This window comes from Cyprinodon variegatus, unplaced genomic scaffold (genome assembly GCF_000732505.1).
Source record: "Cyprinodon variegatus isolate N-32 unplaced genomic scaffold, C_variegatus-1.0 Scaffold161, whole genome shotgun sequence".
Taxonomy (NCBI): Eukaryota; Metazoa; Chordata; class Actinopteri; order Cyprinodontiformes; family Cyprinodontidae; genus Cyprinodon; species Cyprinodon variegatus.
The window spans coordinates 499,581-523,645 of NW_015150614.1; the positions used below are offsets into that span (position 1 = coordinate 499,581).

General features: G+C 36.8%; 3 protein-coding genes across 3 annotated transcripts in view; 2 read left to right on the forward strand and 1 right to left on the reverse strand.

Annotated features, from left to right (window-relative positions):
• The first annotated feature begins 2,202 nt into the window (after positions 1-2,202).
• LOC107086752 (neurogenic differentiation factor 4-like) lies at positions 2,203-5,996 on the forward strand. Its single transcript, XM_015377893.1, has 2 exons — positions 2,203-2,364; positions 3,523-5,996. The coding sequence occupies exon 2, from the start codon at positions 3,529-3,531 to the stop codon at positions 4,597-4,599; it is 1,071 nt and encodes a 356-aa protein (XP_015233379.1). The 5' UTR covers positions 2,203-2,364; positions 3,523-3,528; the 3' UTR covers positions 4,600-5,996.
• An 11,491-nt stretch (positions 5,997-17,487) lies between these two features.
• Positions 17,488-18,982, reverse strand: LOC107086758 (baculoviral IAP repeat-containing protein 5.1-A-like). Its single transcript, XM_015377901.1, has 4 exons — positions 18,857-18,982; positions 18,153-18,262; positions 17,652-17,769; positions 17,488-17,580 (listed from the first exon to the last, which is right to left on the reverse strand). The coding sequence occupies exons 1-4, from the start codon at positions 18,980-18,982 to the stop codon at positions 17,488-17,490; spliced, it is 447 nt and encodes a 148-aa protein (XP_015233387.1).
• Positions 18,983-21,810: 2,828 nt separating this feature from the next.
• The window catches only part of LOC107086776 (zinc finger protein 385A-like), a 96,260-nt gene continuing 94,005 nt past the window's right edge, over positions 21,811-24,065 (forward strand). Inside the window, exon 1 of the mRNA XM_015377943.1 lies at positions 21,811-21,942. Within this exon, the coding sequence (XP_015233429.1) occupies positions 21,930-21,942 (13 nt within the window). The 5' untranslated portion in view covers positions 21,811-21,929. The remainder of the gene's footprint in view (positions 21,943-24,065) is intronic.

Consider the following 24,065-nt stretch of genomic DNA (forward strand, 5'->3'; position numbering starts at 1 on the left):
CTATCATATCGACTGGAAATGTATTTATGAAATCTGAAATACATTTCTTTCTGATAAAAATAATGCAAATTATGACCAGTAATAGAAATATAGAGATCTGCAAGTGTGAGGACAGATGCAGTTGTGTATGTATATGATGGACTTTTGGGTAAAATGGTAACGCTCATACAGAAAATCTTCTAAATATGACAGGACATCCATCTGTGGTCTGAGAACCCTCTTCCTATAAATATTTCAAGTTAATAATGTCCATGTTCTCAAGAGAAGGCAGAAAAAATGAAAAAGACGAAGGCAAAGATGATTTGTTAACTAGTAGCAAAATGTAATTTTGCAGTATTGATTTTAGTTTGATATAGTTAAGATATATGTAATAAATAGTATTTTAATATTAGTCCAAAATATTGTGCAGTGGTCTACTGGACAGCCTTGTGGAAAAAAACAAACAAAAAACAGTTGTATAAGTCTGCTTAACCAGAGGAAAGCATCATACTAACAGTGATCTGAATGGCCTGGGTTGTTCCGGATGTCCATGGCCCATTCTAGAAGAGAAGGCTCAGGTAGATCTCCTCTAAGTGGGGGAGTATGCGACGAATGATGCAGATGTTTCTTCTTTTATGCAGTGAAGCTGGCACATCAAAGTGTATCAGACTGATCTCTGTCGTGCAGTGGTTTAAGTATTTCTGCAGAGTTGGAGGGAGTTTGTTCCTCCTCCTGTTTCTCAGACAGTGAAAAAGTGGCTGGGCTTTTTAATTATGCAGATGGTGTTCAGATCCAACTCAACTTAGAGTTTGTGACCCGCTCCTTTACCTTTAGATGCTAAAGCCTGAGTAGAGCATGGTCCTAAAATTGATAAAGTCAATCATATAAGCAAAAAAAAAAAAAAACTTTTTCAAGTTGAACTTGAAGCAATTGTCACTGTACCATCTGTCTGTCTGTCCATCCCTAACTTTCTGAACAGCTTTTTGTTTAACTACTGCTGTCTTTTTTTTCCTTCTTCAGAAAATTGATTTTTTTTTAGAATCTGTATATTCCAGGCAAAGATTAGTATCAGTTTATTATAGTATCCCCAAAATTCGATGGGATCTGCAGCCTTTATGAAGTACCTGCATCTCTATTATTGAGTTAATTGATTCAATAATCTGATTGTCCTCCAGGGCAGAATGTGACGCCAACAATGGAAGAAAACAATTGAAATACACACACACCTGCTCATCACGCACCAAGCTGTCATAATCACTTAAATGTGCAGAGAAGAAGGAGCGTCTCACAACAGTGAGTTTAACAAAGTGGAAAATTCCTAATCCAACCGACTAATGACAAGACGAACAGTCAATTAGGATGACGCAGTTTAATCACAGTATAACAAAACCGAAAAGCTGCAGCAGTTGTTCATATTCTGAATAAAAAATCTTTTGAGAATCCAACACAATTCAACATAGAGACCTATCCCTAATGAATTGGTAAATAATAAGGAAATGATGAAGTTAAGCAATTAGCTCGAATTAAAGTCACCTATGTTAAAAAATAAAAAGTTTAGAGTGCATGTAATTAGCAAGATCTGCAGTTGGACAGGTTTATTTTACACATGTGTTTAAAACTGCAGAAATGTGGAGATATGCCACAGTTATTTTGTTCTCGACAGGAATTAGTTTAGCTCAGTTTATTTAGCACAGAACTGTTTAAGAAAAAACAAGTACTTTATTTAATTCTCTAATAAATAATTTAAAAAAATTATAAAGAAATGTATTTTAGAACGAAGAAAAGCAAGCAAGAAAGACTTTAAGAAGATATCTGTAGATGCACAGGAAAACATTTTGAGTGAGGAAACACACTGCCATTCTGCTGACATATTATGTGTTGTACTTGTGTCAGGTGGTGGATTCTAAACTTCTATCAATTAAAGCTTGTATTAGACATGCATCAATCAAAATCTGCTATTTCTAACCTGAAAGACGCTCAAAGATAAGCTTTGCAAAATACGCCATCGGATTAATTTGTTTTTCTAGAAACTGTCACCCCCTCACTGTTTTGGGACCCCTTGATTTATACATAAAGGGCTACAAGTGCGTCCAGGAGCGCGCCCCTCCTTGTTCTCCAAACACCCAGTCACGAGAGCGCCACGCGCTTCTGGGATGAGATTGTTGGTGGGTGGGACAGAAGAGGGTGGGGCGAACTCGGCTAAAGCCAAAACACATCAGCCCCAACGTGTCATTTTGAGTTGAAAGTTACAAGCATGTTCATGGCTGTTTGACTTTGGGACACTGGCGGATGAGCGTGGAGAAAAAAAATCCACAACTACTCTGGATTTATTACCCGAATTTCTGAAAGATTCTTGCTTATTTCTTTATTGCTACATCCAAACAGGTGAGTGACGTTTGTGTAAGGTTATAAAGCATAAGGTTTAAATAAGAGATATTGATTTTTCTTTCTATTTGCCAAATTTGATCCGCGAGATAAATATTTATAAATGTATTGTATTTAAAAATCAACTTAAAAGCCAAAAGAATAAAATGGAAAATTCAATTTACATTTTATAACCTTAATTCATATCAAATACCCCGCATTACAAGACAAAATATCAATTTAGTTTGCAGAAAGGTATAGTTAAAAATGTTGTCGTTTAACAAAAGCAACATTTCTTTCCGACAGAGTCGGGACAAAGTCACAAACGGGAGGGTAATCTGCCCCAGTTTCGGGCATTAATGCGCAGTAATTAGGGCAGTTTGCTGCAAAAACAATATTTTCTGTCCTTAATCTTTATGCCCGAATTAATAACAAGGCCTCAATCTAAATATAAATATTTAATGAGCATGAACAGTTTAGTGTGAAAGTTTTTTTCTTTTAATGATAACGCGTGTAAACCTAAAATCGAAGAGAATATATGTTGTTTGCCTTATTATAAAGCCTGAGTATCTGCATTTTTTGTTGAGTTGTATGCTCCCAATTTAATCTTTGAGCTCTAAGTAAATCCCGTTGTGTCCCAGTTTGATTGCGTCTCTGGAGAGAGCAAAGCAGTGGGAATAACAAATAAAAAACAAAACAAAAAAGGCAATATACCGGTAGGCCTATATATATTTTCAAATATACTGAATGACATGTAGCATTTTAACAGTAGAATGATTTTTTTAAATGCATATGACAAAAGCAAAGCCCATTATTGAACACTGTGAGCTGTCCACACAGCGGTGCTGAAAATACACGCAGCCCCAGAATGTGTTTTTTTGAAAGCGTTGGCCAGAAGAGGGCCACTGATAGTGACTGGGGTCTAAGGGGGGCTACCAAAACTTTTTGTTATTTTTTATATAGATGTCACACTACAAAAATAACACTAAGATAAATATTGCAACTGAAACATTTAAACATATTAACATCTAAAGCCTTTTCATTCTTCACTGTATACTGCAGAGCACCTATATGCGACATATTATACACATTAACCTTATGCAAATTTGTTAAGAGTTTTTACATTTACATATAACAAACAGCTGCACAGGTAGTAACCTATTCTCTCTACTTTTTCAGATAAGGATGATGAATAAACACTTTGGGAAAAGTGGGAATGTGAGTGAGCTGGTCAGCTCCCTCAGCTGGCTTGAGGAGGATGGCAGCTCCCAGGATGGAGATGAAAGTCCAGAGATGAAGAGTCATCACCACGGCCTGGCTCTGGGAGGTCAGATTCACTCCTGCGGAGAACTGGGCAGTGAGGATATGGAGGAAGAAGAGGAGGAGGATGAGGAAGAGGAGATGGGGCCTAATGGAGAAAATTGCCCCAAAAGGAGAGGTCCCAAGAAGAAGAAGATGACCAAAGCTAGGCAGGAGAGGTTTCGTGCCCGAAGGATCAAAGCCAATGCAAGGGAGCGCTCTCGAATGCATGGGCTCAACAACGCTTTGGATAACCTGCGCAGAGTGATGCCCTGCTACTCCAAAACTCAGAAACTATCAAAGATTGAGACTCTGCGGCTAGCACGCAACTACATCTGGGCTCTTTCTGAGGTGCTCGAGAATGGTCAGTCCACAGAGAGCCATGGGTTTGTGGAGATGTTGTGCAAAGGTCTGTCTCAGCCCACAAGTAACCTCGTAGCTGGCTGCCTGCAGCTTGGGCCCACCCCTCTTAATATGAGCAAGCTTGAGGACAAATGTGGAAGTCAAGTAGTAGGTGACCGAGTGGCTGGACATCCACTCAGCTACCCATCCCCAGGACTTCCCAGCCCACCATATGGCTCCCTTGAAGCATCCCACCTTCTTCAAATGAAGGGGTTCAAAGTGCCTGTATATGACAACCCCTCCCCTAACGAGTGCAGCAGTAGCACCCCTCCATACGACGGGCCTCTCACTCCCCCCCTCAGCATCAGTAGTAACTTTGCCTTGAAGCAGGAGCCATCTCCACAGGAATCAGAAAGGAACTACACATCCCACCCTGGTCACCATGCCCACTACCTCTCAGCTCACCATTTCCCCACTACCACAGCTGGCAGTCTATCAGGGGGAGTCCAAGCTCACCCAATCTTTCAGGCTTCACGTTATGAGCTGCCCCTGGATTTGGCCTTTGAGTCTTTCACTCCCTTTCACTTGGTCACCTCTCAGATGGGAACGATCTAGGATCAAATAAAACCAGGAAGTGACTGGTCAGAAACTGTCCACAGAAGTGGAGCTGCCAATCTAAGCTTAGAGGGAAAGACTTTTCATTTCAACTCAATCTACCTGATGCAAACATGCACCCATATTTTTTCCTTTTATTTATTCTTTTGTCTGATTGATGCGTAAATTCTTATTTCCGAATGTTAACTCTGTAGTTAGGAAAGAGTAAAACTGGCCAAAACTTTACTCAGGCAATAGTAAATTACAATTAGAGCTTAAGTTTGAACTCAAGACCTCTGAGAACAAATTGATCCAATATTTATCCAGTTAAATTCATGCACTAAAAACTAAAGTCTTGAGTTTTAAGAAAACAACTATTTATATGTATTTATTATTTATTTTGATAGCATCTTGTCCTTTTTTTATATTTCTCTCTGCACAGTTTATGTGTCACTGTCTTCATGGTTTGTTGCCATCCACTGGTAGCTGTACTGTGCTTAAGATATTTAATTTAAGTTCTTTCAGGTACTTAACCATTTTTATGTTGCCATTTCTGTCATATGTGATGTTAATATTTTGCTGTTTCGCACTTACTGAAATAAATATTCTTATATTATATGCTAATTCCATAGTAACACTGTGTGATATGAATTTTTGATGCCTATAATTGTCCAAAAATGCTTTTTTCCAGAAACATCAGTTTCTGTTACAGTGAGTTTTCAACAGTAGCAGAATTTTATCATTTTCACACTAAAAATGTCAAACAAATAGGTTTTAGAAATGTGTTTACCTTTAGACCCTATTTAGCAGGTTCTTAAGAAAACATACCCTTGCAAATTATTTGTACACCACATTGAGTCTCTGATGTTACAGTAAAAACCCTAAACCACTTTTAAAAATGTTATTTGATAGACTAAGTAGATGTGAAGGAGTTCATGACTGTTACAACAAAAACATGTTAAACTATGTTTTCATTGTTTTTATAAAATACAATTCTAAGAGGTGTAAAATGCCTTTGTATCCTATTTCACTGAATCAACACTGCCGAAGGAGGATGTTTTGCTGCAGCTATAGCTTTAGGCCTTGTGGGTTAATTTTCTGTTAGCTTCAATCATTCGGAGACAAAACTTTCTGCTGTTCCTTAGTGTGAAAACAGCTGAAGAACAAAAAGACTGAAAGATATCTGTGAACATCAACAATAAAATCATGGTATGGAACTGAACATGGCTTTGATTTAGACATTGATAGGGCCATTGTAAATCTTTTAAAATAATCTATATTTATTTCCATCTTTTGGCCATCAGTTCTGAGCAGTTTCCCCATCTGTACCAGATCATCTACATACCATGATTCTGCTATCACCGTGTTACACAGTGGTAGTGATTTGTTCAAGGTAATGTCCAGCGTTAGCATTCTGATCAATCTTTTTTAAAACTGAGTTTTCTTCCCACTATCTTACTTAACCAGAGCATCATATTTTACGTTTGCTTTATCCTAAATAAGTTCTTGTAACATTTTCTTTTACTCTTTTTACAATAATTGCTTTTAGCAGGTAGATCTGCAGTAATGAAAATACAGCTTTTGTTTCTTTATTATTCTGTGAAACTTAAGTATTTGAGATGTTTTATTACCTAATGTAGCCTTGCTTTAAGCTACCTCACAACTTTACCAGAGATTTTTCTTCTGTCTGAGGTTTTAGCGGGTTTTAATTAAGGGATGTCAGAGTAAAGAGGCCTAAATAAATATGCGCATACATTCCACACCCTAATTTACAAAGTTTTTTTTAAAACCACAATGTTTTACTGCTTCCCAAGTATAAATTTCGTGACGGTTTGTAGAACAGAGCAAATATAGAAACTGAGTTAAAGTTTGTGCTTGTGAATTTTAAAATGTGGAAACTTTTAATGTAGAAATATTTCTAAGGAAAATCACTAATTACACCTACAGGTGCACCTGCTTTTCAAAAAAAAAATTTTTTTAATAGCTAGACGTGCAAAATTCTTACCATCATGAAAGAAGTTGTTGACTATAAATCATCTTAGATGATTCTCAGCAAGAAGAAGTAATAAGAAAATTAAATCCTGCACAACAAATAATGAATAATATATTTCTAATTGCCACGCAAACACAAAAATAGACATAGGTCTCAGCTGAAATGGGGAGTGTGCTTTCTCCTGGTCTATAGAGAACTGTTGGAGGATGTGAGCATCTGTTGGCCCGTTCATGTGATGTCACTCAGTGACTGAGCTCCAGGCTTTCTCTCAGGTCAGATGGGAGGCTGTTGTTGTGGATCATGGGAAAAACAGCTCCCGGGAACAGGTGAACATGTCACAAGGGGTTTTTCCAGGATTCTATCATTTACTTTCCCCTCACATGTGCCCCATTTTCCCATCAGACTCATGCCAAAACACTGTGGGGCAAGGGATCATAAAAAAATATCTGTGTGCATTTGCCCAAGTCTGGGAATAAATTAGACACAGAACATTTTGAAGTCAAACTGGTGAGAGTGTATCCTATTCTTTTATCAAAATGAAGGAATGCAGTACTTTATTCAAAGATTGTAATTGGCCCAATTTATTATATCACCAAACTTACGAACACAAGATTAGCTTTGACTTTAACTGACATCCTAAATGGCACAATGATGCTTCAAACAATCACTGAATAGGGAGCAAAAGTGCAAAACTTAACTGGCAAGAGTAAGAGTTGGTGTGTAAATGCATGTTTATCCTTTTAGGCCGATTGGCAATTGTATGAAGGGGAAGGTCTTCGGAAGCTGTTGTCCTAAAGGACTTTCTGCCTCTTCATCTACCTCTCCAGAATGTTTGTCTTTTCCAGTACTGGCAAAAGTACCAAGATACTTTGAAAGAAAGGGGAACGATTGCTTTAGCGGGCGCCACTGGTCTATTGTGGATGCAGCCTGTTCTTTCTCTTGACCTGTGACCTCTATTGTTGTTAGGATTCTTGTTCGGAGAGAGCAGACAGCTGGGGTAACCGCAGGGGGGCTGATGGACAGCTGGGACAATTTTAGATAGAGGAAGAGAGAAGAGAAACCAGAGCATGAGGGGAAGGGATGGGAAAGAGAAAATGGAGCCCTTGTTGTGAACAAACAGAAAGGCCAGATGAGGTGACAGGGGTCCCCGCTCTTCAGCAGCAAGTTTGTCCTCTTTGCTCTTGTGGGTCAGCTATGGCACTGGAGTGACACATAACTATACAGGCAGACACTCGGCCTGTGAGAAAGTAGCGGCTGGGTTAGCGGGCACACTCCCACCTTGTTGCTTTGCTTTTTGTTGTAACCAAAGTGAGGGTATGGGGTTGGGGGGTGGTGAGGGGCAGTGAATTATTCTGTAGACTCCAAATACATGAGTGGGTAGATAGTGAAATAAAACAAAATCCATGCAAATTTACTTTGGATACAAGATTACAAAACACAGAGACAGGATTTATCATGGAGTGAGGCTTGGTGGAGGTTTTAGTAGTTGATCAAGGTCAGATTAGATGAACTATTAATAAATTTAGAAATATTTAAACAACTGTTTATTTAAGTTTAATATATTTTACGAAAACCCAGGGTCACATTAGAAGTTATCAAATTGATCGTGAATTAATCAAGGTAAGAAAATCCTAAAAATACATTTTAGTGATAGCAGAGAAAAACAGTTTTTATAAATTCATGCCTTTAAAAACAACAACAACAACAAAAAACATTTGTGGATTGTGTTGGTATATCCTAAACTATTCCTAAGTGCTGATTTCCTGATAACGTCTTTTTTTAGAAAAGCAAAAAGATCATTATTGGAAGTTCGTGATGACTCTCAGCTCTTGACACCTGTTGGTTTTCTCTCTGGGTTCATGAAACCCCGCAAACAAGACATAACTGCGTTTGAGGTAGCTTGTTTTCACCAACCACTGCCTATTTTCTTTTGGATGGCTCATTATCTGTAATAGACCATAACCAAATGCTGTTTTGCTGTAGCTGGTTATAATAGGAGGTTAACTATAGTTAATTAAACCAAACTTTGAAGATGCTATGTTATTTTAGATCCAGTGATTGTGGAGAAATGTGTTACTGTGCTCTCCTTTTTAAGTTCAAGAAAGCAGTGTGAAATTATTTTACCTTTGTGATATGCTGAATTATGCAACTGGACTATACTGTATCTACCAAAAGATGAGGACAAACTTTACTGTGCTTGATGGCTGATTTTAGAAAAAACATAGAAAAATAAAAACATGAAAGATAAAGGATTTATCTACAAACATAGCTTTAAACTGTGTTTCTAGGTGAATGTATGACCACACAGCAAAGCCTCAAAAAAGTGGATTTTTATGTCTTCTTTCTCCCCTCTCCCCATTCATTCCTATGGGACATTTTGGGGTTGTTTTGGGCTATTAACGTCACCATGGTAACTCCAAACCTCGTATAGTACAAATAGCACACTTCATGGGAGACGCATGTTTTCATATATACTGCATGGGGTTACACCCTGTGGTTCAGGCTGCATTAACGGTGGCGGAAAAAAGATAAATAATAAAGAAACCCTTAGTAGGTGAAGAGTAATACGTGCTTACCATGCATTGCATGGAGGCAGTCAATACATTCAATGCAATGCAATGATGTGGACTGACTGTATTCTGATGAACATATACAGCACTTGCTTTTTTAATCTATAAATTACATTTTGATAGCCAGGTAAAATGTCACAATACTGTATATAGTGACATTGCAATTTCATGATAATATTGTATTGTGACCCAATTGCGACTTATCTCAACACACATGCCAATAATCAACCCTACCCTTGATGAGGTGGCAGGTAGTCTCATGAGGCATCTCCTCGCAGACCTGGACTATAGTATCTGCCAATTCCTGGACAGTATGTGGTGCAACAGGATGTTGACGGATACATCGAGATATGATATCCCAGATGTGCTCAGCAGATCACTCACCAAGGTGTCTCCAGACTCTGTCACATTTGCTCATGTAAACCTGTTTTCATCTGTGAAGAGCACAGGGCACCAGAGGCGAATTTGCCAACTCTGGTGTTCTCTGGCATCGCCAAGCATTCTGCACGGTGTTGGTCTGTGAGCACAGCTGTGAGCACATTCCTCTTTGCAAAAAGGTGGAGGTAACACTCCTGCCTTTTGGCTTGTTGCCCACCCCACATCTCCTGGTGTACTGCCCTGTCTCCTGGTAGTGCCTCCAGCCTCTTGACACAACGCTTGGAGACATAGCAAACCTTCTTGCCACAGCTCTCATTGAAGTTCTGCAATCCTGGATGAGCTGCACTACCTGGACCACTTATGTAGGATGCAGAATCTGTCTCATGCTATCGCAAGTGTGAACGCAGCACTGACATTGAAAAGTGAACAACATATCAGCCAGAAGGCATACTGTAGGTACTGAGAAATGGCCTGTGGTCCCCACCTATTCTATTTGGACAACCCGATGGAAAATGATTTATCAATCAGGGCTGCTTCTTAAGTGGACAGTTGGATTTAATTTAATTTTGAGTTAAAACACTCTGCAGGAATGGGATGTAGGTTGACTTAATGCTGTATCTGTTTGTTGTGTCCAGTGATGTCAAAAGTTCACACATTTGTTGAGTTGTAGAAGTAGAAGAATAGATACTGCAGTTTAAAAACACTCTGGTAAAGGTAGAAGTATCAACTTGACCTCTTTACTCAAGTAAAAGTGAAGAAGTATGTGCTCCAAAAACTACTCAAAGTATAAATGTATTAAGTACAAAAACAGCCAGATGCCACTTTATGAACTGAAAGCTCAATTTCTCGACTATTAAGAAAAAAAATGAGATAGGGACAAAGACGAAGGAGTCTTGTTGGTCTCCGTCTCCATCTCCCGATTCACTCTTGCCTGTGTCCGACCTTTCAGACATTTCAACATAATTTTTGGAATCCCACATTGTAGCATGGCATAGACAATTCGCCTTTGCAATTTGAAGAACACCTGCTTGCTTCTGATGATTTCCTTTGGCATCAGCACAAATTTGACAACTAGCTAACCAATGAGTGTTTGCGTTTTATGACTAATCCAAATTACACTACTTTCACTAGATGTGGATGGCATCAATGATCGGCATTGGATGGCGCACATGACGTAAAATAAATATTTATGAACATTAAACTGAAGCCAATAGTAACGAATAACATTTGTTTTAAAAATGTAAGGAATAGAAAGTACAGATACTTGTCTGAAAATGTAATGAGTAGAAGTCAGAAATAGTAAGAAAAATAAGTCATGGAGTAAAATATAGATACCTTAAAAATGTACTTAAGTATAGTTACTTGACACCTTTGGTTGTGCCAAACCTGTGAAACAAATAAATAAATCTGTGTGTTTGAAGTGATGCACAGGACATTGAAGCCTCACACAGAGAGGCTTACTGAGGCTGAAACTAAGAGAGATGCAACTGTCTCCAGCACATCATTTTCTATTATAGATTTGCGTACCTTTATAACATTGGCTTTATGCAAAATAGGCTCACTTTTCCCAGTCTCACCAAGACTTCTGGTAAAGTCACCCATCATACCTCACCACAACTAGTTTTTATAAGTCTCCAACTTCAGTCATCATGCCTTTGTATGGTGGTTTTTAGGTGGACCTTTGCCCCAATACACCTAAAGGAAATTTCTAAAAGGCCTCTTCAGCATCTCATTTAGTTTAGAATTCCGGTGATTAACCACTGATATGTTTTATATGTGTTGGATCAAACGTGCTTCTTCAAGTTATTGTAATCCTTAAGAACTGGAGTTAAATGTTTCTGATTTGAATTGACAGTATTTAAAATATCTGTTAATGCGAGTAAACTGGTTTTAATAGTTAATAAGTCAGTAAGCATTTTGAAAAAGTCTTATCTTTTATTTGTTCAATTAGTTCCATTGCCTTTTGTTTATTAAAGTTCAAACAAGATTAATTCTGTGATGTCACACGAGTCAGATTTAGGAACAAAAATTTTTGAAGAAGGATCAGAGATGAATTAGATGATTGGAACAATCTTATTTTCTATTACATCGCCTTGTTAACTGAAAACTTGGGATCCTTAAATTTATCTTATCGGCAAAAAATCTACAAAAGACAAACTTTATGTTCTAAGCATTTTTTTTACAGCGTTGTATGATGTTGACCTTTTTTTTGTTTTTGTACCTCTCATTCTTTCATTCTCTTAAGCTTATATTTCAGTTGTGTGTCTAGCATGCTCAATCCATTAGGAAGACAAGGGGTGAAATACACTAAAATAAAAATTCCTTATCCATAGGACCGGGGATAAAGCCTTGTGAATAACACCGCATTAATAGGGCCATAGGAGGATGGAAGGCTTTAATCAGTGACTGTGTGGCGATAATCCTCCTGCCTTTAAGCTGGGGCAAACAAATGATCCCCCCCATCCTTATCCTAGGCCTAGGCCTGCATGTACTCTCATAACACTGTAGGCAGGAGTCTGCAACCTTTCATATCCAAAGAGCAGTTTTACTCCGAGTCCGACCAAGAAAAAGTTATTTACAGGTGCAAAATATAACATGACCTTTTCAAAGAAACAACCTTTTTATTATTTCATATAGGAAATTAGTTGCCATCTTAAACAATCAACAATTGATGCATTTTTAGCTTTTAAAATAATATCAAAACACATCATTTACAAGCTAATGAAAAGAAAAATGGCTCTTAAGACATATTTCTGGTTCTTTTGATTTTATGCTTTTCCATCTTGTAAAAAAATACTAAAATTGCTATTCATAATAGTACATTATTAAACTCTTTATATACATTTTAGCCACTAGTAAGAGCGGCTGGAGAAGGTCCAAAGAACCACATGTGGCGCTGGAGCCGCAGGTTGCAGACCCTTGCTGTAATTCATGTTGGCTTGATAGTTTGGTTGTGGGGTTCAGGAGTTTGAAAGATAGAGCACCATAAAATGTAGAGAAATTAACAAAGATTATGGGAAGATCTTAGTATAAAACAAAACAAAGAAGGTAAACCTGGCACACAAGCGTGATTTGAAACACAACACACATCCACAACAATACATCCAGAAAATGTCAACTTTTTCTAGACCTTACCTAACAAACCAAACTGAGCAGAACATTTAAAAATAGTTAGAGAAAATATAAAGATTGTTTTTGAATATTTTACAAGCATAACATGGAAACACTAAAAATAATAGTGAAAGTATGCATTAATGAAATGTTGAAAGACCCTACCATTCACAGTCTCAGTTCTTCTTGGGAACATCCAAGGCTTCATACACCTGTTTTGGGGTATTTTCCAGTCTTCTCTGCAGAATCTCTCCAAATCATTTAGGTTTGATGACCAGCAATTGGAGATTTTTAGGTCACCCAAAGATACTCCAATTGAATCAATTTAAGATTTTGAATGGTAAGCAAGAGTATTCTATAGAGGGACAAGCTGACCTTTATTGTTTTGGACTGTTCAAGTAATTTGTTAAACAACATTGTAAAAGGAGGAAAAAGCCAGAGGTGGGTAATGACCTATAACATTTACTCAGTTACATTTCCTGGTGTAACTTAACTTATAAACATGTACTTTTATGAGTAGTTTAACTGCACCATAATTTTTACTTAAGTAAAATCATCATGATGTATTGCTACTCTTAGTTTAATAAAATCTGTGAGTACTCTACTCACTGTGTACTTTCATTGAAAAATGAACCACATTTAAACCCAAAATGCAGACAATGGCAAACAGTTAACTAAAGTATTTTGTACAAAATTTTTCTTGTTTTAATATTACTTTTTATCTGCTGAAACATGGAATCAATATAATAAAATTATATAAAAAATTACACATTGGAGGTATATTTAGTTCCAACACGCATACTTCATATACTGTTTACATTTGATCACTTTTGCACTTTAAGGAATGGTAATATCATGAAACCCGTACAAAGAGAAATTTTATTATGTATACGCTCTGTGTATTCAAAATGACAATAAATGTTGTCTAAACCTAAGTCTAAGTCTAACTTTAAGAGACGGATTCATGTAATTTAAAAAAAATGATTTTGAGAATTATTACTTTTGCATTATTATCATTTTTTTTGGGTATAAATTAGTCTGTTTTAGTCTTTCAAATCTAAGCAACTTTTAAATAACTTTATATTATAATCTGTCTGGTTTACTTCATTTTTAAACTGTTAAATGTTTACTCATTATTTGACAAACCCTTTTACCAAGTACTTGTTTTACTCCTGATTGATATATTGGACAGATACTTTTACTTTTGAGTAGAAATATGTTGAATTAGTGCTACTTTTACTTGAGTACTGTTTTCGGGACTCTACCCACCTCTGGTAAAAGCTCCAAACTTGAAACAGACAGGCTATCAGCTTTAAACAAAATGCCTATTTGTTGTTGGTCATCAATTAAGAAAAAAAAACTTTAACAGTGTAGAACTTCACACGGTAGGAACTGTATGAACCACTGCTGATAAACCAACTAAAAGTAGAGTTAAAAAGCCAGTAAGGTGAGTTACACTAATGATTTGTTCATTGTTTTGCTCAAGATCAAGAAGGCTTTTTGGAATTCTGTACTATAAGGTCTAAAATTAATCTTTTCTAATATAACAAAAAGAAAGCACTTTCTTTATAGCTGTTACTAAGACCTCATAATTACATTTCATGTTAATTTTTTTGTTCATTTAAGATTGGATTTTCTCTCTTTCAGTAAAAAGTTGATTGCATGTCCTGCCTCATATTCACCATGTTCTGCAAGTGTGTCGTCCAATGACTATAAAGTTTAAAAGATTAATTTGTTAAAGAATAGACGACGAAATATAAAGTAATGTTTAGAAAGGGATGAAGTACAGCGAGCATGTTCATTACCTATGGAAGAGGGCGTAAAGTGTGACATTGTGTGCATGAGGATAAGGGACGGACCTTCCCCTCCCAGAGTTCCCTCTGAGTATTAGGTTGTAGTTGTTAAAGAGCTTCTAATGGGATCTGGATGCTGTGGTGTTTACCGTACCCCCCCTTTGCACGCCCTCAGCATTGTGGAAGTTTCTGGGCTTAAGGATACCACAATGGGCTGAGTGAAGGGACAGATGGAGGTCTCTTTGGAAGAAGGGGCAGAAAAAAAAAACTGTCAAGGTAGGAGGGTCGTGGTGTCTGAGACTGCAGGCAGCCAGCATGCCCAACTGCAGACATGGGTTAACAGAGGTGGAGGAGGGTAAAGGGAGAACTTAATCAGGAATTCAAATCTAGTTATAAATGCAGTGCAGCACAAACTGGTTCTTTAGAAATGTATCTGAATAATTGGGTCAGAACATCTTTATAGTTATTTCTTGTGCTTCTCATCCCTTTCCTAAATCTGAATTTGCTAAACCAAATGAGTGAAGCTGAGAGGATTTGGATTAGAATGCAGTTTACTATCAGCTTTGAGAAGTTTTCATCTTGACTGATATAGTTTGATCTCAAAATATGATTTAAATCTTGTTTCACAAGGGTTAAACATTAAAATGTTAACGTTATTTAGTACAGGAGTCAGGGGAGAAAGGGAGGGGTTGTCTGATGGATGCTGATGAGGATTTTGGACAAGAGCTGGAGGAGGGTTGAGGGAGGTCCGGGTGGAAGGAGCAACAGATGGGGCCTGATGCAAAGCTCAGATTGTAAAGTTTCTGTTACAAACATCTGTCTTTCCATCTGCTACATTTTGTTGTTTACCGTTTAATTTCCTGAAATTTAAAATTGTGTTCATCTGTGCAATAATTTTCACATTAGGTTTTAGATGAGAGAATGGCAAAGTGTGTACTACATTTAATTAGGCAAGTATATTTTAAATTTATGGTGATTTCTGTCTACAAGTATGGGTTTGTGGGATGTAAAAAAAAATGTTTTATGTTCTCCACAAGATATATTTATTCTTTTCAAATATAAATTATGATATAAATTTAAATGGTTGGGGAGGTTTGAAGAAACTTTGCTGAATCACCCCCTGATTAATTCAGTTTAAACCTGGCATCAATTATCTGGAATAAAGCTCAAGTGTCCTGGCTGGATTTTTTTCCTGCATCCTTACATTTGCATCTTTTAGATTTTCAGAGGTGATTTCAAGGGTCAGATCTCATCATATGAATGTTGTTAGTCAGGAGAGGGGTACAATGTAGAAAGTATTTATTTAGTAAGTTTAGGAATTGTAGTACATTGATTGGAAAAGCTTATGTTTCTTTTCCTTTTACTTAACACAATCTCTCTCGCTCTATATATATATATATACACGCACACACATACATGTTGATTCTATACGTAGTGAGGACCATGCATTGACTTCCATTTGTCATTTTCAACCCTTTCTATGCACTAACCGTTGCTGATGCATACCTCATCCTAACCCAATTGACACCTTAGCTGCAAACCTAACCATTAGCTAAATACCTTGCAAGGAACAGCAGAATGTCCTCACTTTACAACTGGTTCTCAGTGATGGTGAAATTGGAAAAAGGGTCCTCACTCTGGTTTCTATACAAGTGCAAACATAATTGTGTGTGAGAGCCACTATGAGATTTAATGACTCATTTGTCATTTTAAGAGCTGGAATTATTCGTATTCCTTTTAGAGTCTTTCCAATATGGTTTTATTTGGAAAGCATAATATTAACTCATCTACTTGTTAGAAATAGTATGAGAATCAAGACTTTCACTAAAGGGACAGTTTCCTTTCATTCCTTTAGATAATCCCACCTGTCACACTTGGTGGTCCATCACTTAAAAAGAAGTGAACTGACACCACTTATAGGCATCAGCTCAGATGCTTACATATACAGTTACCGCTTCCCTTTCTCTCCAAATTAAACCATCCTTAACAGTCTGAGGGTCTTAAAATTACATAGAAATACACCCCCCCCCGACACACACACGTTACAGCCCTCCTTAAAGAGACTTTCCAATTGATTTCTGTTCATTTTTACAATCCAACCCAGACTCTTAGCTGAACTACATACCCAACCATAAACTCAACTCACACCTTAGTCCTAAACTTAACCCGGGAAAAGAACTGCAAGTCCTCATAATCTAACATATTCCTGGGAAATTAGCCATGCACTACACAACCACACTGCCAAAAAGAGATTTAACAGAATTAGGAAGTTCAATACATGGCCGTTTCATTCCAAATGTTACATCATGGGTTGGGAGGTATTTTACTTATTGTCTAAAAATACTCTTCAATTTGTTCTGTGAGCGGATCAAGGAGAATTAAGCAGCCGATCTGGGCTCAGTGGCCGGAGTGTTACATTAGACATTAATCCACAACAGGGGAAGGTTGGGCAAAATATTTTAATCCAGGACCATATCTACCCTGTTCTTCCATCAGTCACAGAGGAAGAGATACTTTAGGAAAGAAATTCTCCAATACTTTGTGCCAATGCTTTGTAGGATTTGTTAGATAAACATTTCTTGCACTACCGATTGTCAGCTGAAATATCCTGCACTTTTCCCACCCCAGCGCCCCCCCCCTCACATGCAAGAAAAGTGTCCTAGCAAGCCTTCTTAGTAAGCACTATCCCAATATGTAACAGATGTTAACGGGGCAACAGTTGGTATTGAAAAGGAGGGGCTTCAGGCCATCTGTCCAGGGTCAAGGTTTGAAAGGATGTGGGGATGATGGTGTGTTCAAGAAAATGCAAGTTTTTCAGTGAAAGGAGAACATAACATTGTAATCCTGCTCCAACTTGGGCATTTATATTAGAAGACATTTGATGTTTTCGATTCAGAGACTGGGAATTTCAGAAAGCAGTTTCTGACATGGTGTTGACCCCATACTGAAAGCTCAAACACCCCATCCAGTGGATGATAACAGTACTACAGGCTACATTTCCCTTCAAACTTTATTTCTCATTTAAAATGTAATTCCATTACACAGAAACAGAAGTTTATAACAGTTATTCTATTGATTCCAGCTGAGATTTTAGGCTCTCAAGTAGTTGATCAACAGCATCACGCATTGATGCCAACTTCTTATGACAACTTTTCCTCTGAAGAGAAAAAAAAAAAAAAAAAGTTAGAACTAAAAACTTGGTCTCATTCAATTTTTTTCAGTACTTACCAAATAGATCTTCAGCCTGTCTTTTTCTAGTTGAGTATATTCACGCACAGTGAGCTCAGTAAAGTCTTTCTTCATGGATAGGAATCCACAGTTAGGGGAGCGTTTTGCATGCTCAGACCTATATGGAAAATATGACTAAAATCAGAACTTTTCTTCTGTACATAATCATGATTTTTTAAGGGGATGATGCACTTTATTGCACGAGTGGAGGATTTTCTGAAGTTTTATTTTCACAATTCATCTTGCTAGTAAGATAAGGCTTTCCCATATGTCTCAAACATGTTAAATGGGTTTAACATTCCAATCCTGATAATTCTTGCACAATGTCAGGGGAAATATTTATGGTGTTAAATCTTTATATCAACTTTTATTCATCAGTTTCTGGGACTACTTTCTGGGACTGGACCACTAAAGTTCGTATAAAATGCAAAACGTCTGAAAGTCTCTACTTTTGGCTTGAACTGTGGACATCTCATGGTTTAGGACAGATGTGTTTCTCACCAGGGATCATCATCTGGCTCCCAGCCCTCTAGCTCGATAAGACAGAAGAAACAGCACGCAACGTCTGGTTCATTCTCACTGGGACAGTGGACAAAACCAGCCTTAGCCATCTGCAGATAGAAACACTGTTGTAACTTCTCATACAACTTATTGTAAAAAAAGAAAAATGTACTCAATGAAAGGAGCAAACCATCTGCTGAACCTTGGTGACAATTTTAAATTATTTCATGACCGACTGCAGGAAGAGACACTGGATTGATACAACTAAAATATACAGTATAAGCAGGTAAAGTTAATGATTCTTATTTTAGTGTAGTGTTAAACTAGTAAAACATTAAATAAAATAGAGAATAATCAATTCTAGCTTTAGGTCACAAGTAGTCAAGAACAAAACAAGTGATCTTTACAGAGTCTAACCTAACCAGCATGCATTTTATTCTGAAACTATGAGCAGTAACTTCTGTTGGCCTTTTTATTTATATTTTCTTTTTGAAGATCCAACAAAAAGAGTAACTATCTTAATTAGTTTGTAAAATCTTAAAATCTTAGACATAGTCCCTTTATAGTTATGATTTCTCACTCTCTTCCTAAATCATAACCAAGAGCAGCAAAATAAATCTTATATATCCTATATTGTTGTTTTATTCAGATGTTCTTCAAGACATTCCAATATGATGAGTCTGATAACACTGAGACCCTCCTACCTTTTCAGGTGTGCAGTTGCAATCTTCTCTAAATGGCCAGTCTGCAAAGCTCTGCTCCCGCAGATCATGATTGTACATTTGGTCATATGCAAAAAACCTGGATGTCAGCACATCAATGCTCACCATACCTACTGCTGCTACAGCCTCAGGCCAACATGGATTTAACTCCCAGTCCCTGAGTTGGGACTGTTGTATATATGTGTGCCAACAGCTCAAGCTTCCCTACACATCTCTGCAGGTGTTTTCACTTTTGACTTGATTAAATGCTGCTCAGGTTCAGTGAGGGGAGGGTTATAGCTGCAGCAAAAAACTAAATTCTCTCAGATTATTACATATGAAAATTTCACCTCAATCATACTCTTGAAAACTATTTTTGTTTTTAATCCCTAAATATATATTTAAAATCAAACTCAGAAAATATACTCTAAAACATGTAAGAGGATTCAGGAGTTTGACTTTGAGAAATGAAAACAGCACATTTCTAAATTAAACATTCAGTCCATGATTTCTAATTATGATTAAATATTAAATAGCTGGTACCTGTATGGCTTATATTAAGTTTATGTGTTTTCTGAGTCAGACTAAGTATACATATGCACCTGGAAAATTTTCTATAAAGAAATACTTAAACCAAATAAACAATATAGATATATTTTCAAAAAGTGCATGTTTTTTCACAGAGAGATTTTGGACTAGACACATGAGCCAAAACCTCAGACACTTACAGTAAGTTGATACAATCCCATCTCATGCTACACTCACGGTTTTCTGTTTATTTTTAGGTGACCATTTTTTTTTTTTATAGATAAACACAAAGTAGTAGAGTCACTTTTCTATTATTTAACAGTTTTTGGCTTTAAATGTTTTTTTTTTCATATTCATTGATAAAGAATTATTACATTTTTATCTACATATTATATCTATATTAACATGTTAATTTATAGTTAATAGGAGATCCACAAAATAAAACAATTGCATTTTATTTTTCAAAAGATCAGCCACCCAAGGAAAGACCAATCACATACAGAGAGGATGTGCAGAACAACTCAGTGATTGATAGAAGAGGAACTACAGGGATGTTCTCATTCTTTTATATCTTATCGTATTCATTTATTCTTATTTTGCTCCATTAAACATGTTTAATGGACCAACAAGAAACATCCAGAGAAATACTGTCTTGTGTCATTGCGAGTTTTTATAGAATCTACAGCCTCTCAGAAGGTCTAAATTGTCAATTGCAAAAATCTAATAAGATAATCAGTTAAGCTTTTTAATCCTTAGCCTATCACCAAATATTCATACACAGTGTAGTTTGCATGGGATTTGATTGCACTGGTTCCTGTATTAGTCCCAGTAATCCAGTAGTAACTAATTTGGTTCCCATTGATTATATGACTAGAGCTGCATAGAATTAATAATAAACACTGTTGTGAAATTCTTAGTTTACAGTAGATGCAAGTATTTTAGTAGGGCCCATACTTTTACTTCAATTCTCTGAAATTCATCAGAATATAGAAAATAGTGTATATTGTGTGAAAATGTTCAACATAACCATGGATCACTTATTATCATTCAGTAACATTTACTGTGCTATAACATTCCAATTTTTTTCACTTAGTTTCAGGTAACGGTTGTAGGTTTTCAGAGGATTTACCTGCAACTGTTCTCATAGCCTTTCAATCTAACCGTGACAAGGGTTGCCTGTCTAAACTATTTCAAAAACTCATTCCAAGGTTTGGTGAAAAGTTGGCAGCCTTGATTTAGCTCTAAGAAGTAGTAGTAACAACCAATTGGAATCTATTTACAAAAATAGGCAAATTCTAAAAACAGCTGGTTGATTTATGTTGGGCTTCCAGATTCAACTGCAAAGGTGCAACTGCACCACAAGGATCTTTGGTTGTTTTATTTGTGAGGAAAATGTAAATGTTTTCATCTAGTTACAAAGAAATCTAAGAATTAAATGTGACAAAATTGGAAAAGGGCTATGAATAATTTTGCACAGTATTCTTTCTGTTTTATGTAAATGTTGACTGAAAAGTCAACATTTACATAAAATCCAAACACAGTTCTTTAGCCATATTCATCCTAAGCTTTACAAGCTTGTTTATTACTGTGAGAAATTGAGATGACCCGGTCTGCAGCAAGTCTCTGTAATATTACCCCTCAGGCCCCTGAGTGCTGACATGTGTTTATAGCTGTACACTGAGGTCTCGTCTACTGCCAAAGTCCCAGCAACTTTAAATTTTGTGGGCTGCATGCAGTGGAGATGACACACCACATGGCTACTCATAAGGCTGGTGGTTTAATACATTTATTTTTTCGCTACGAAGTTACTCTGACAGGTGATACTGTGTGAGGCTGCTTTAAGCTGCAGGTTTACTGTTCTAAGGTCTGGTCATAGGCTGCTTTCTGCATGTCCTGCATCTCTGTTTTACCATGGTCATCATACTTTTTTATATGGATCTGATCATTGTTTTTTTTTTCTAAACCCCCTCTTGGCTTTGTCTATGGTGACATGTTTCATGAGATCCTTGACTTTTTAACCACAAAATGTTTCTGTTTCATCATTCATAACATGGAAAAGGTGATTTTACAACAGTTTTGACTGTTACTTTTTTCAGGATTTCTCCTAACACAGGTTCATGTTTCCTGTTGATATAAAGGCCTTGCAGCCTACCTGGTCCTGCATTAAACAATCTTCTGACATAACTGTCCTCGCCTATTAAGGCCTACTAAGATAAGCTGCTGGAATCTCCCGCTGCAGGCTTTGTTTTCACATAGAGTTGACACTAAGGGGGAGGGAGAGACAGAGGGGAGGGGGTATGATGCAGAGTGGTTGATGGGAGGTGACACAAGCTATGTGTATGTCATCTGTAAGTCCACACGTTCTTTTGGACAGCTATCATACCTGCTGTTTGCAGGTGATCTGGGAACTTATCAGATCAAAAAGAACTTTAGTTTTCTTGTGTCTCAAGACACTAGATGGTGGGCAGGAACTCATAAAGCTCTCCCAGCATTCCTTGCAAGGATTGGAATTTGATCACAGAGGACTGGCTGATCAAAGACGTAGCCAATGTGGAGCACAGGTAAGAAATTACCCACTCTTTGACCCTCCACTGCTCGTGTCTGTGTCCATGGAGGGTTTCTTTTTCTAAACTAACCAATTATTTCTATTATTAACAAATTGAGTTTTGAGCTTTGAAATATGTTTAAACCTTTAAAACAACTGTATTGATGTGAAAGTATCAGTATGAATCATGTGTTCACTGAATATCTGTGCTCCCCTGACAGATCTAGCTGACTTCTGCTGCTCTACAGCTTAAACCCATCTTAAAACATTGTAAGACGTTTGTATTTGCAGGAGCTTACAGAAGCATACTTAATGCTTTATTTCTATTAGACCATGCTTTAAGTGAAGATGACATTCATTGGCACCCTTAAATGTTCTTTTAATAATCCTGCCTTTAAATCGACTAATTCTTACTTTAACAGAGAAATAAAAGCATTAAAAATAAAATGTTCCTTTCATTATCTAATGTGATATAACTTCATATACATAAAAAAAAAAAAAATTAACACAATAAATATTTTAAAAAAATCATCCCTTTTTAAAAGAAATCAAAGTTTTTCTAAAACCCTCTCAATGCAAATCATGGTTTTCCTTAGTGTATGATTCAGAGGTCAATTATCTATTAGCATGTTCATGTCTGGATTATAACCCATATTTATCTTTCCACTGTGCACAGTGAGCAGCAGAGGTCAAGACAAAAACGGATCAAAGACAGTTCAAAGACCAGGATGTTGGGGTCAAAAACAACCACAAGACTCTAAATCAACTGGTTGTCTGTTACTATGTTAAAGTTTTTAGTTCTACTAATACAAATGCAAAAAGATGAACATCTGGAAAAATTCCTCATGCCAATGGTGAGGTATGATGAATGATCTGTGATGCTGAGGGATTTTTCACACAGCATAATAAACTGCTTAACAGATCAGATTATTTTACATGTTATTCTAGCTTGATATTGAAAAAGCTGAAAAATGGAAAACTGGGATAGTGATTCACAACATCTTGCAAAATCAAGAGGGAACAATAAACCTGAACAGTGAGTCAAGCCTTTTCCTTACAGAAGTTAGTCCTAAGCCCAGATTTCTAAGATGAACAGTGTGGAGAGATGGATAGAGCAAAGAAGAAAGGGACCCACTTTTCTGGAGGATCTTGAGAAGTTAAGAACGATAAATATTAACAGATCCTTACTCTGGTATAATGATGAATGATTATTGAAACAAAGTGCTATGGGTTCGCAGCATCCAAATTATTTAGCCACAAGAGATATTCTATAAACAAATGATCTTGTGATGTTTTCCCTACTAAATAGGTTGATTAAAAGTCTAGAAAATTTTACATTTATTTTTTTATGAAGTGGAAAATAAACTTATTGTGTCTGTGGAGAGCTGATAGGGTACGCAGTCCTATGCAGAGAAAATGCTGACACTTGTTCTCACTGTCATCTGAGGAATGTCAAAGCCTTAAAAATAGACTGGGATCTGGAGGAATTACATTTTTCTTCATAAACACTATTACAAACTAAAATAAAACATCACGTTTAAACTGAGAGTGTCATTGAAGCCTTAATTTCATGCAGGTTTCAATGACGTGGGTGTTTTTGGGGTCAAAGTGTGATGTGAGTCTGTCTGGAAAGAAAGACATGCTGTCCACCAGTGGTGGTGTGAAAACATCAGGGGTGTGTGAGAGTGTGACGGTCAACATCTACATTCTCCATCTCTGCAGGCAAGGATTCACAGGTCAGCCACACCCTCGTCTATCAGCACATCCTAGGAAATCCCACAGTCTCCTTTCTGACCTCTTAATTGGAAGAGGTGTGTTGGGTTCTAGTGTGAGAGAGCGAATTTTAATAATTCATAAAAAAATATACAAGACAACTCAGACATGAAATGAATTAAAACGTAAAAAGGATGTGTTTTAAGTAATAAAATGGAAAACTTAGTCATATTTTTATACCAGCTATGTGACCTGCTTAAAGGTTTACACTGCAAAAAATTGAAATCTAGATATGTCAATTTTTCTTAAAATAGGTAATTTTCTTCTTGAATTTAGGAGGTAAGTGGGATACTTTGCCCATAGAACAAGACAATTTACATTTAAAATAAGAAAAAAATCCATTGTTTTATTTCAAGTGCATATTAT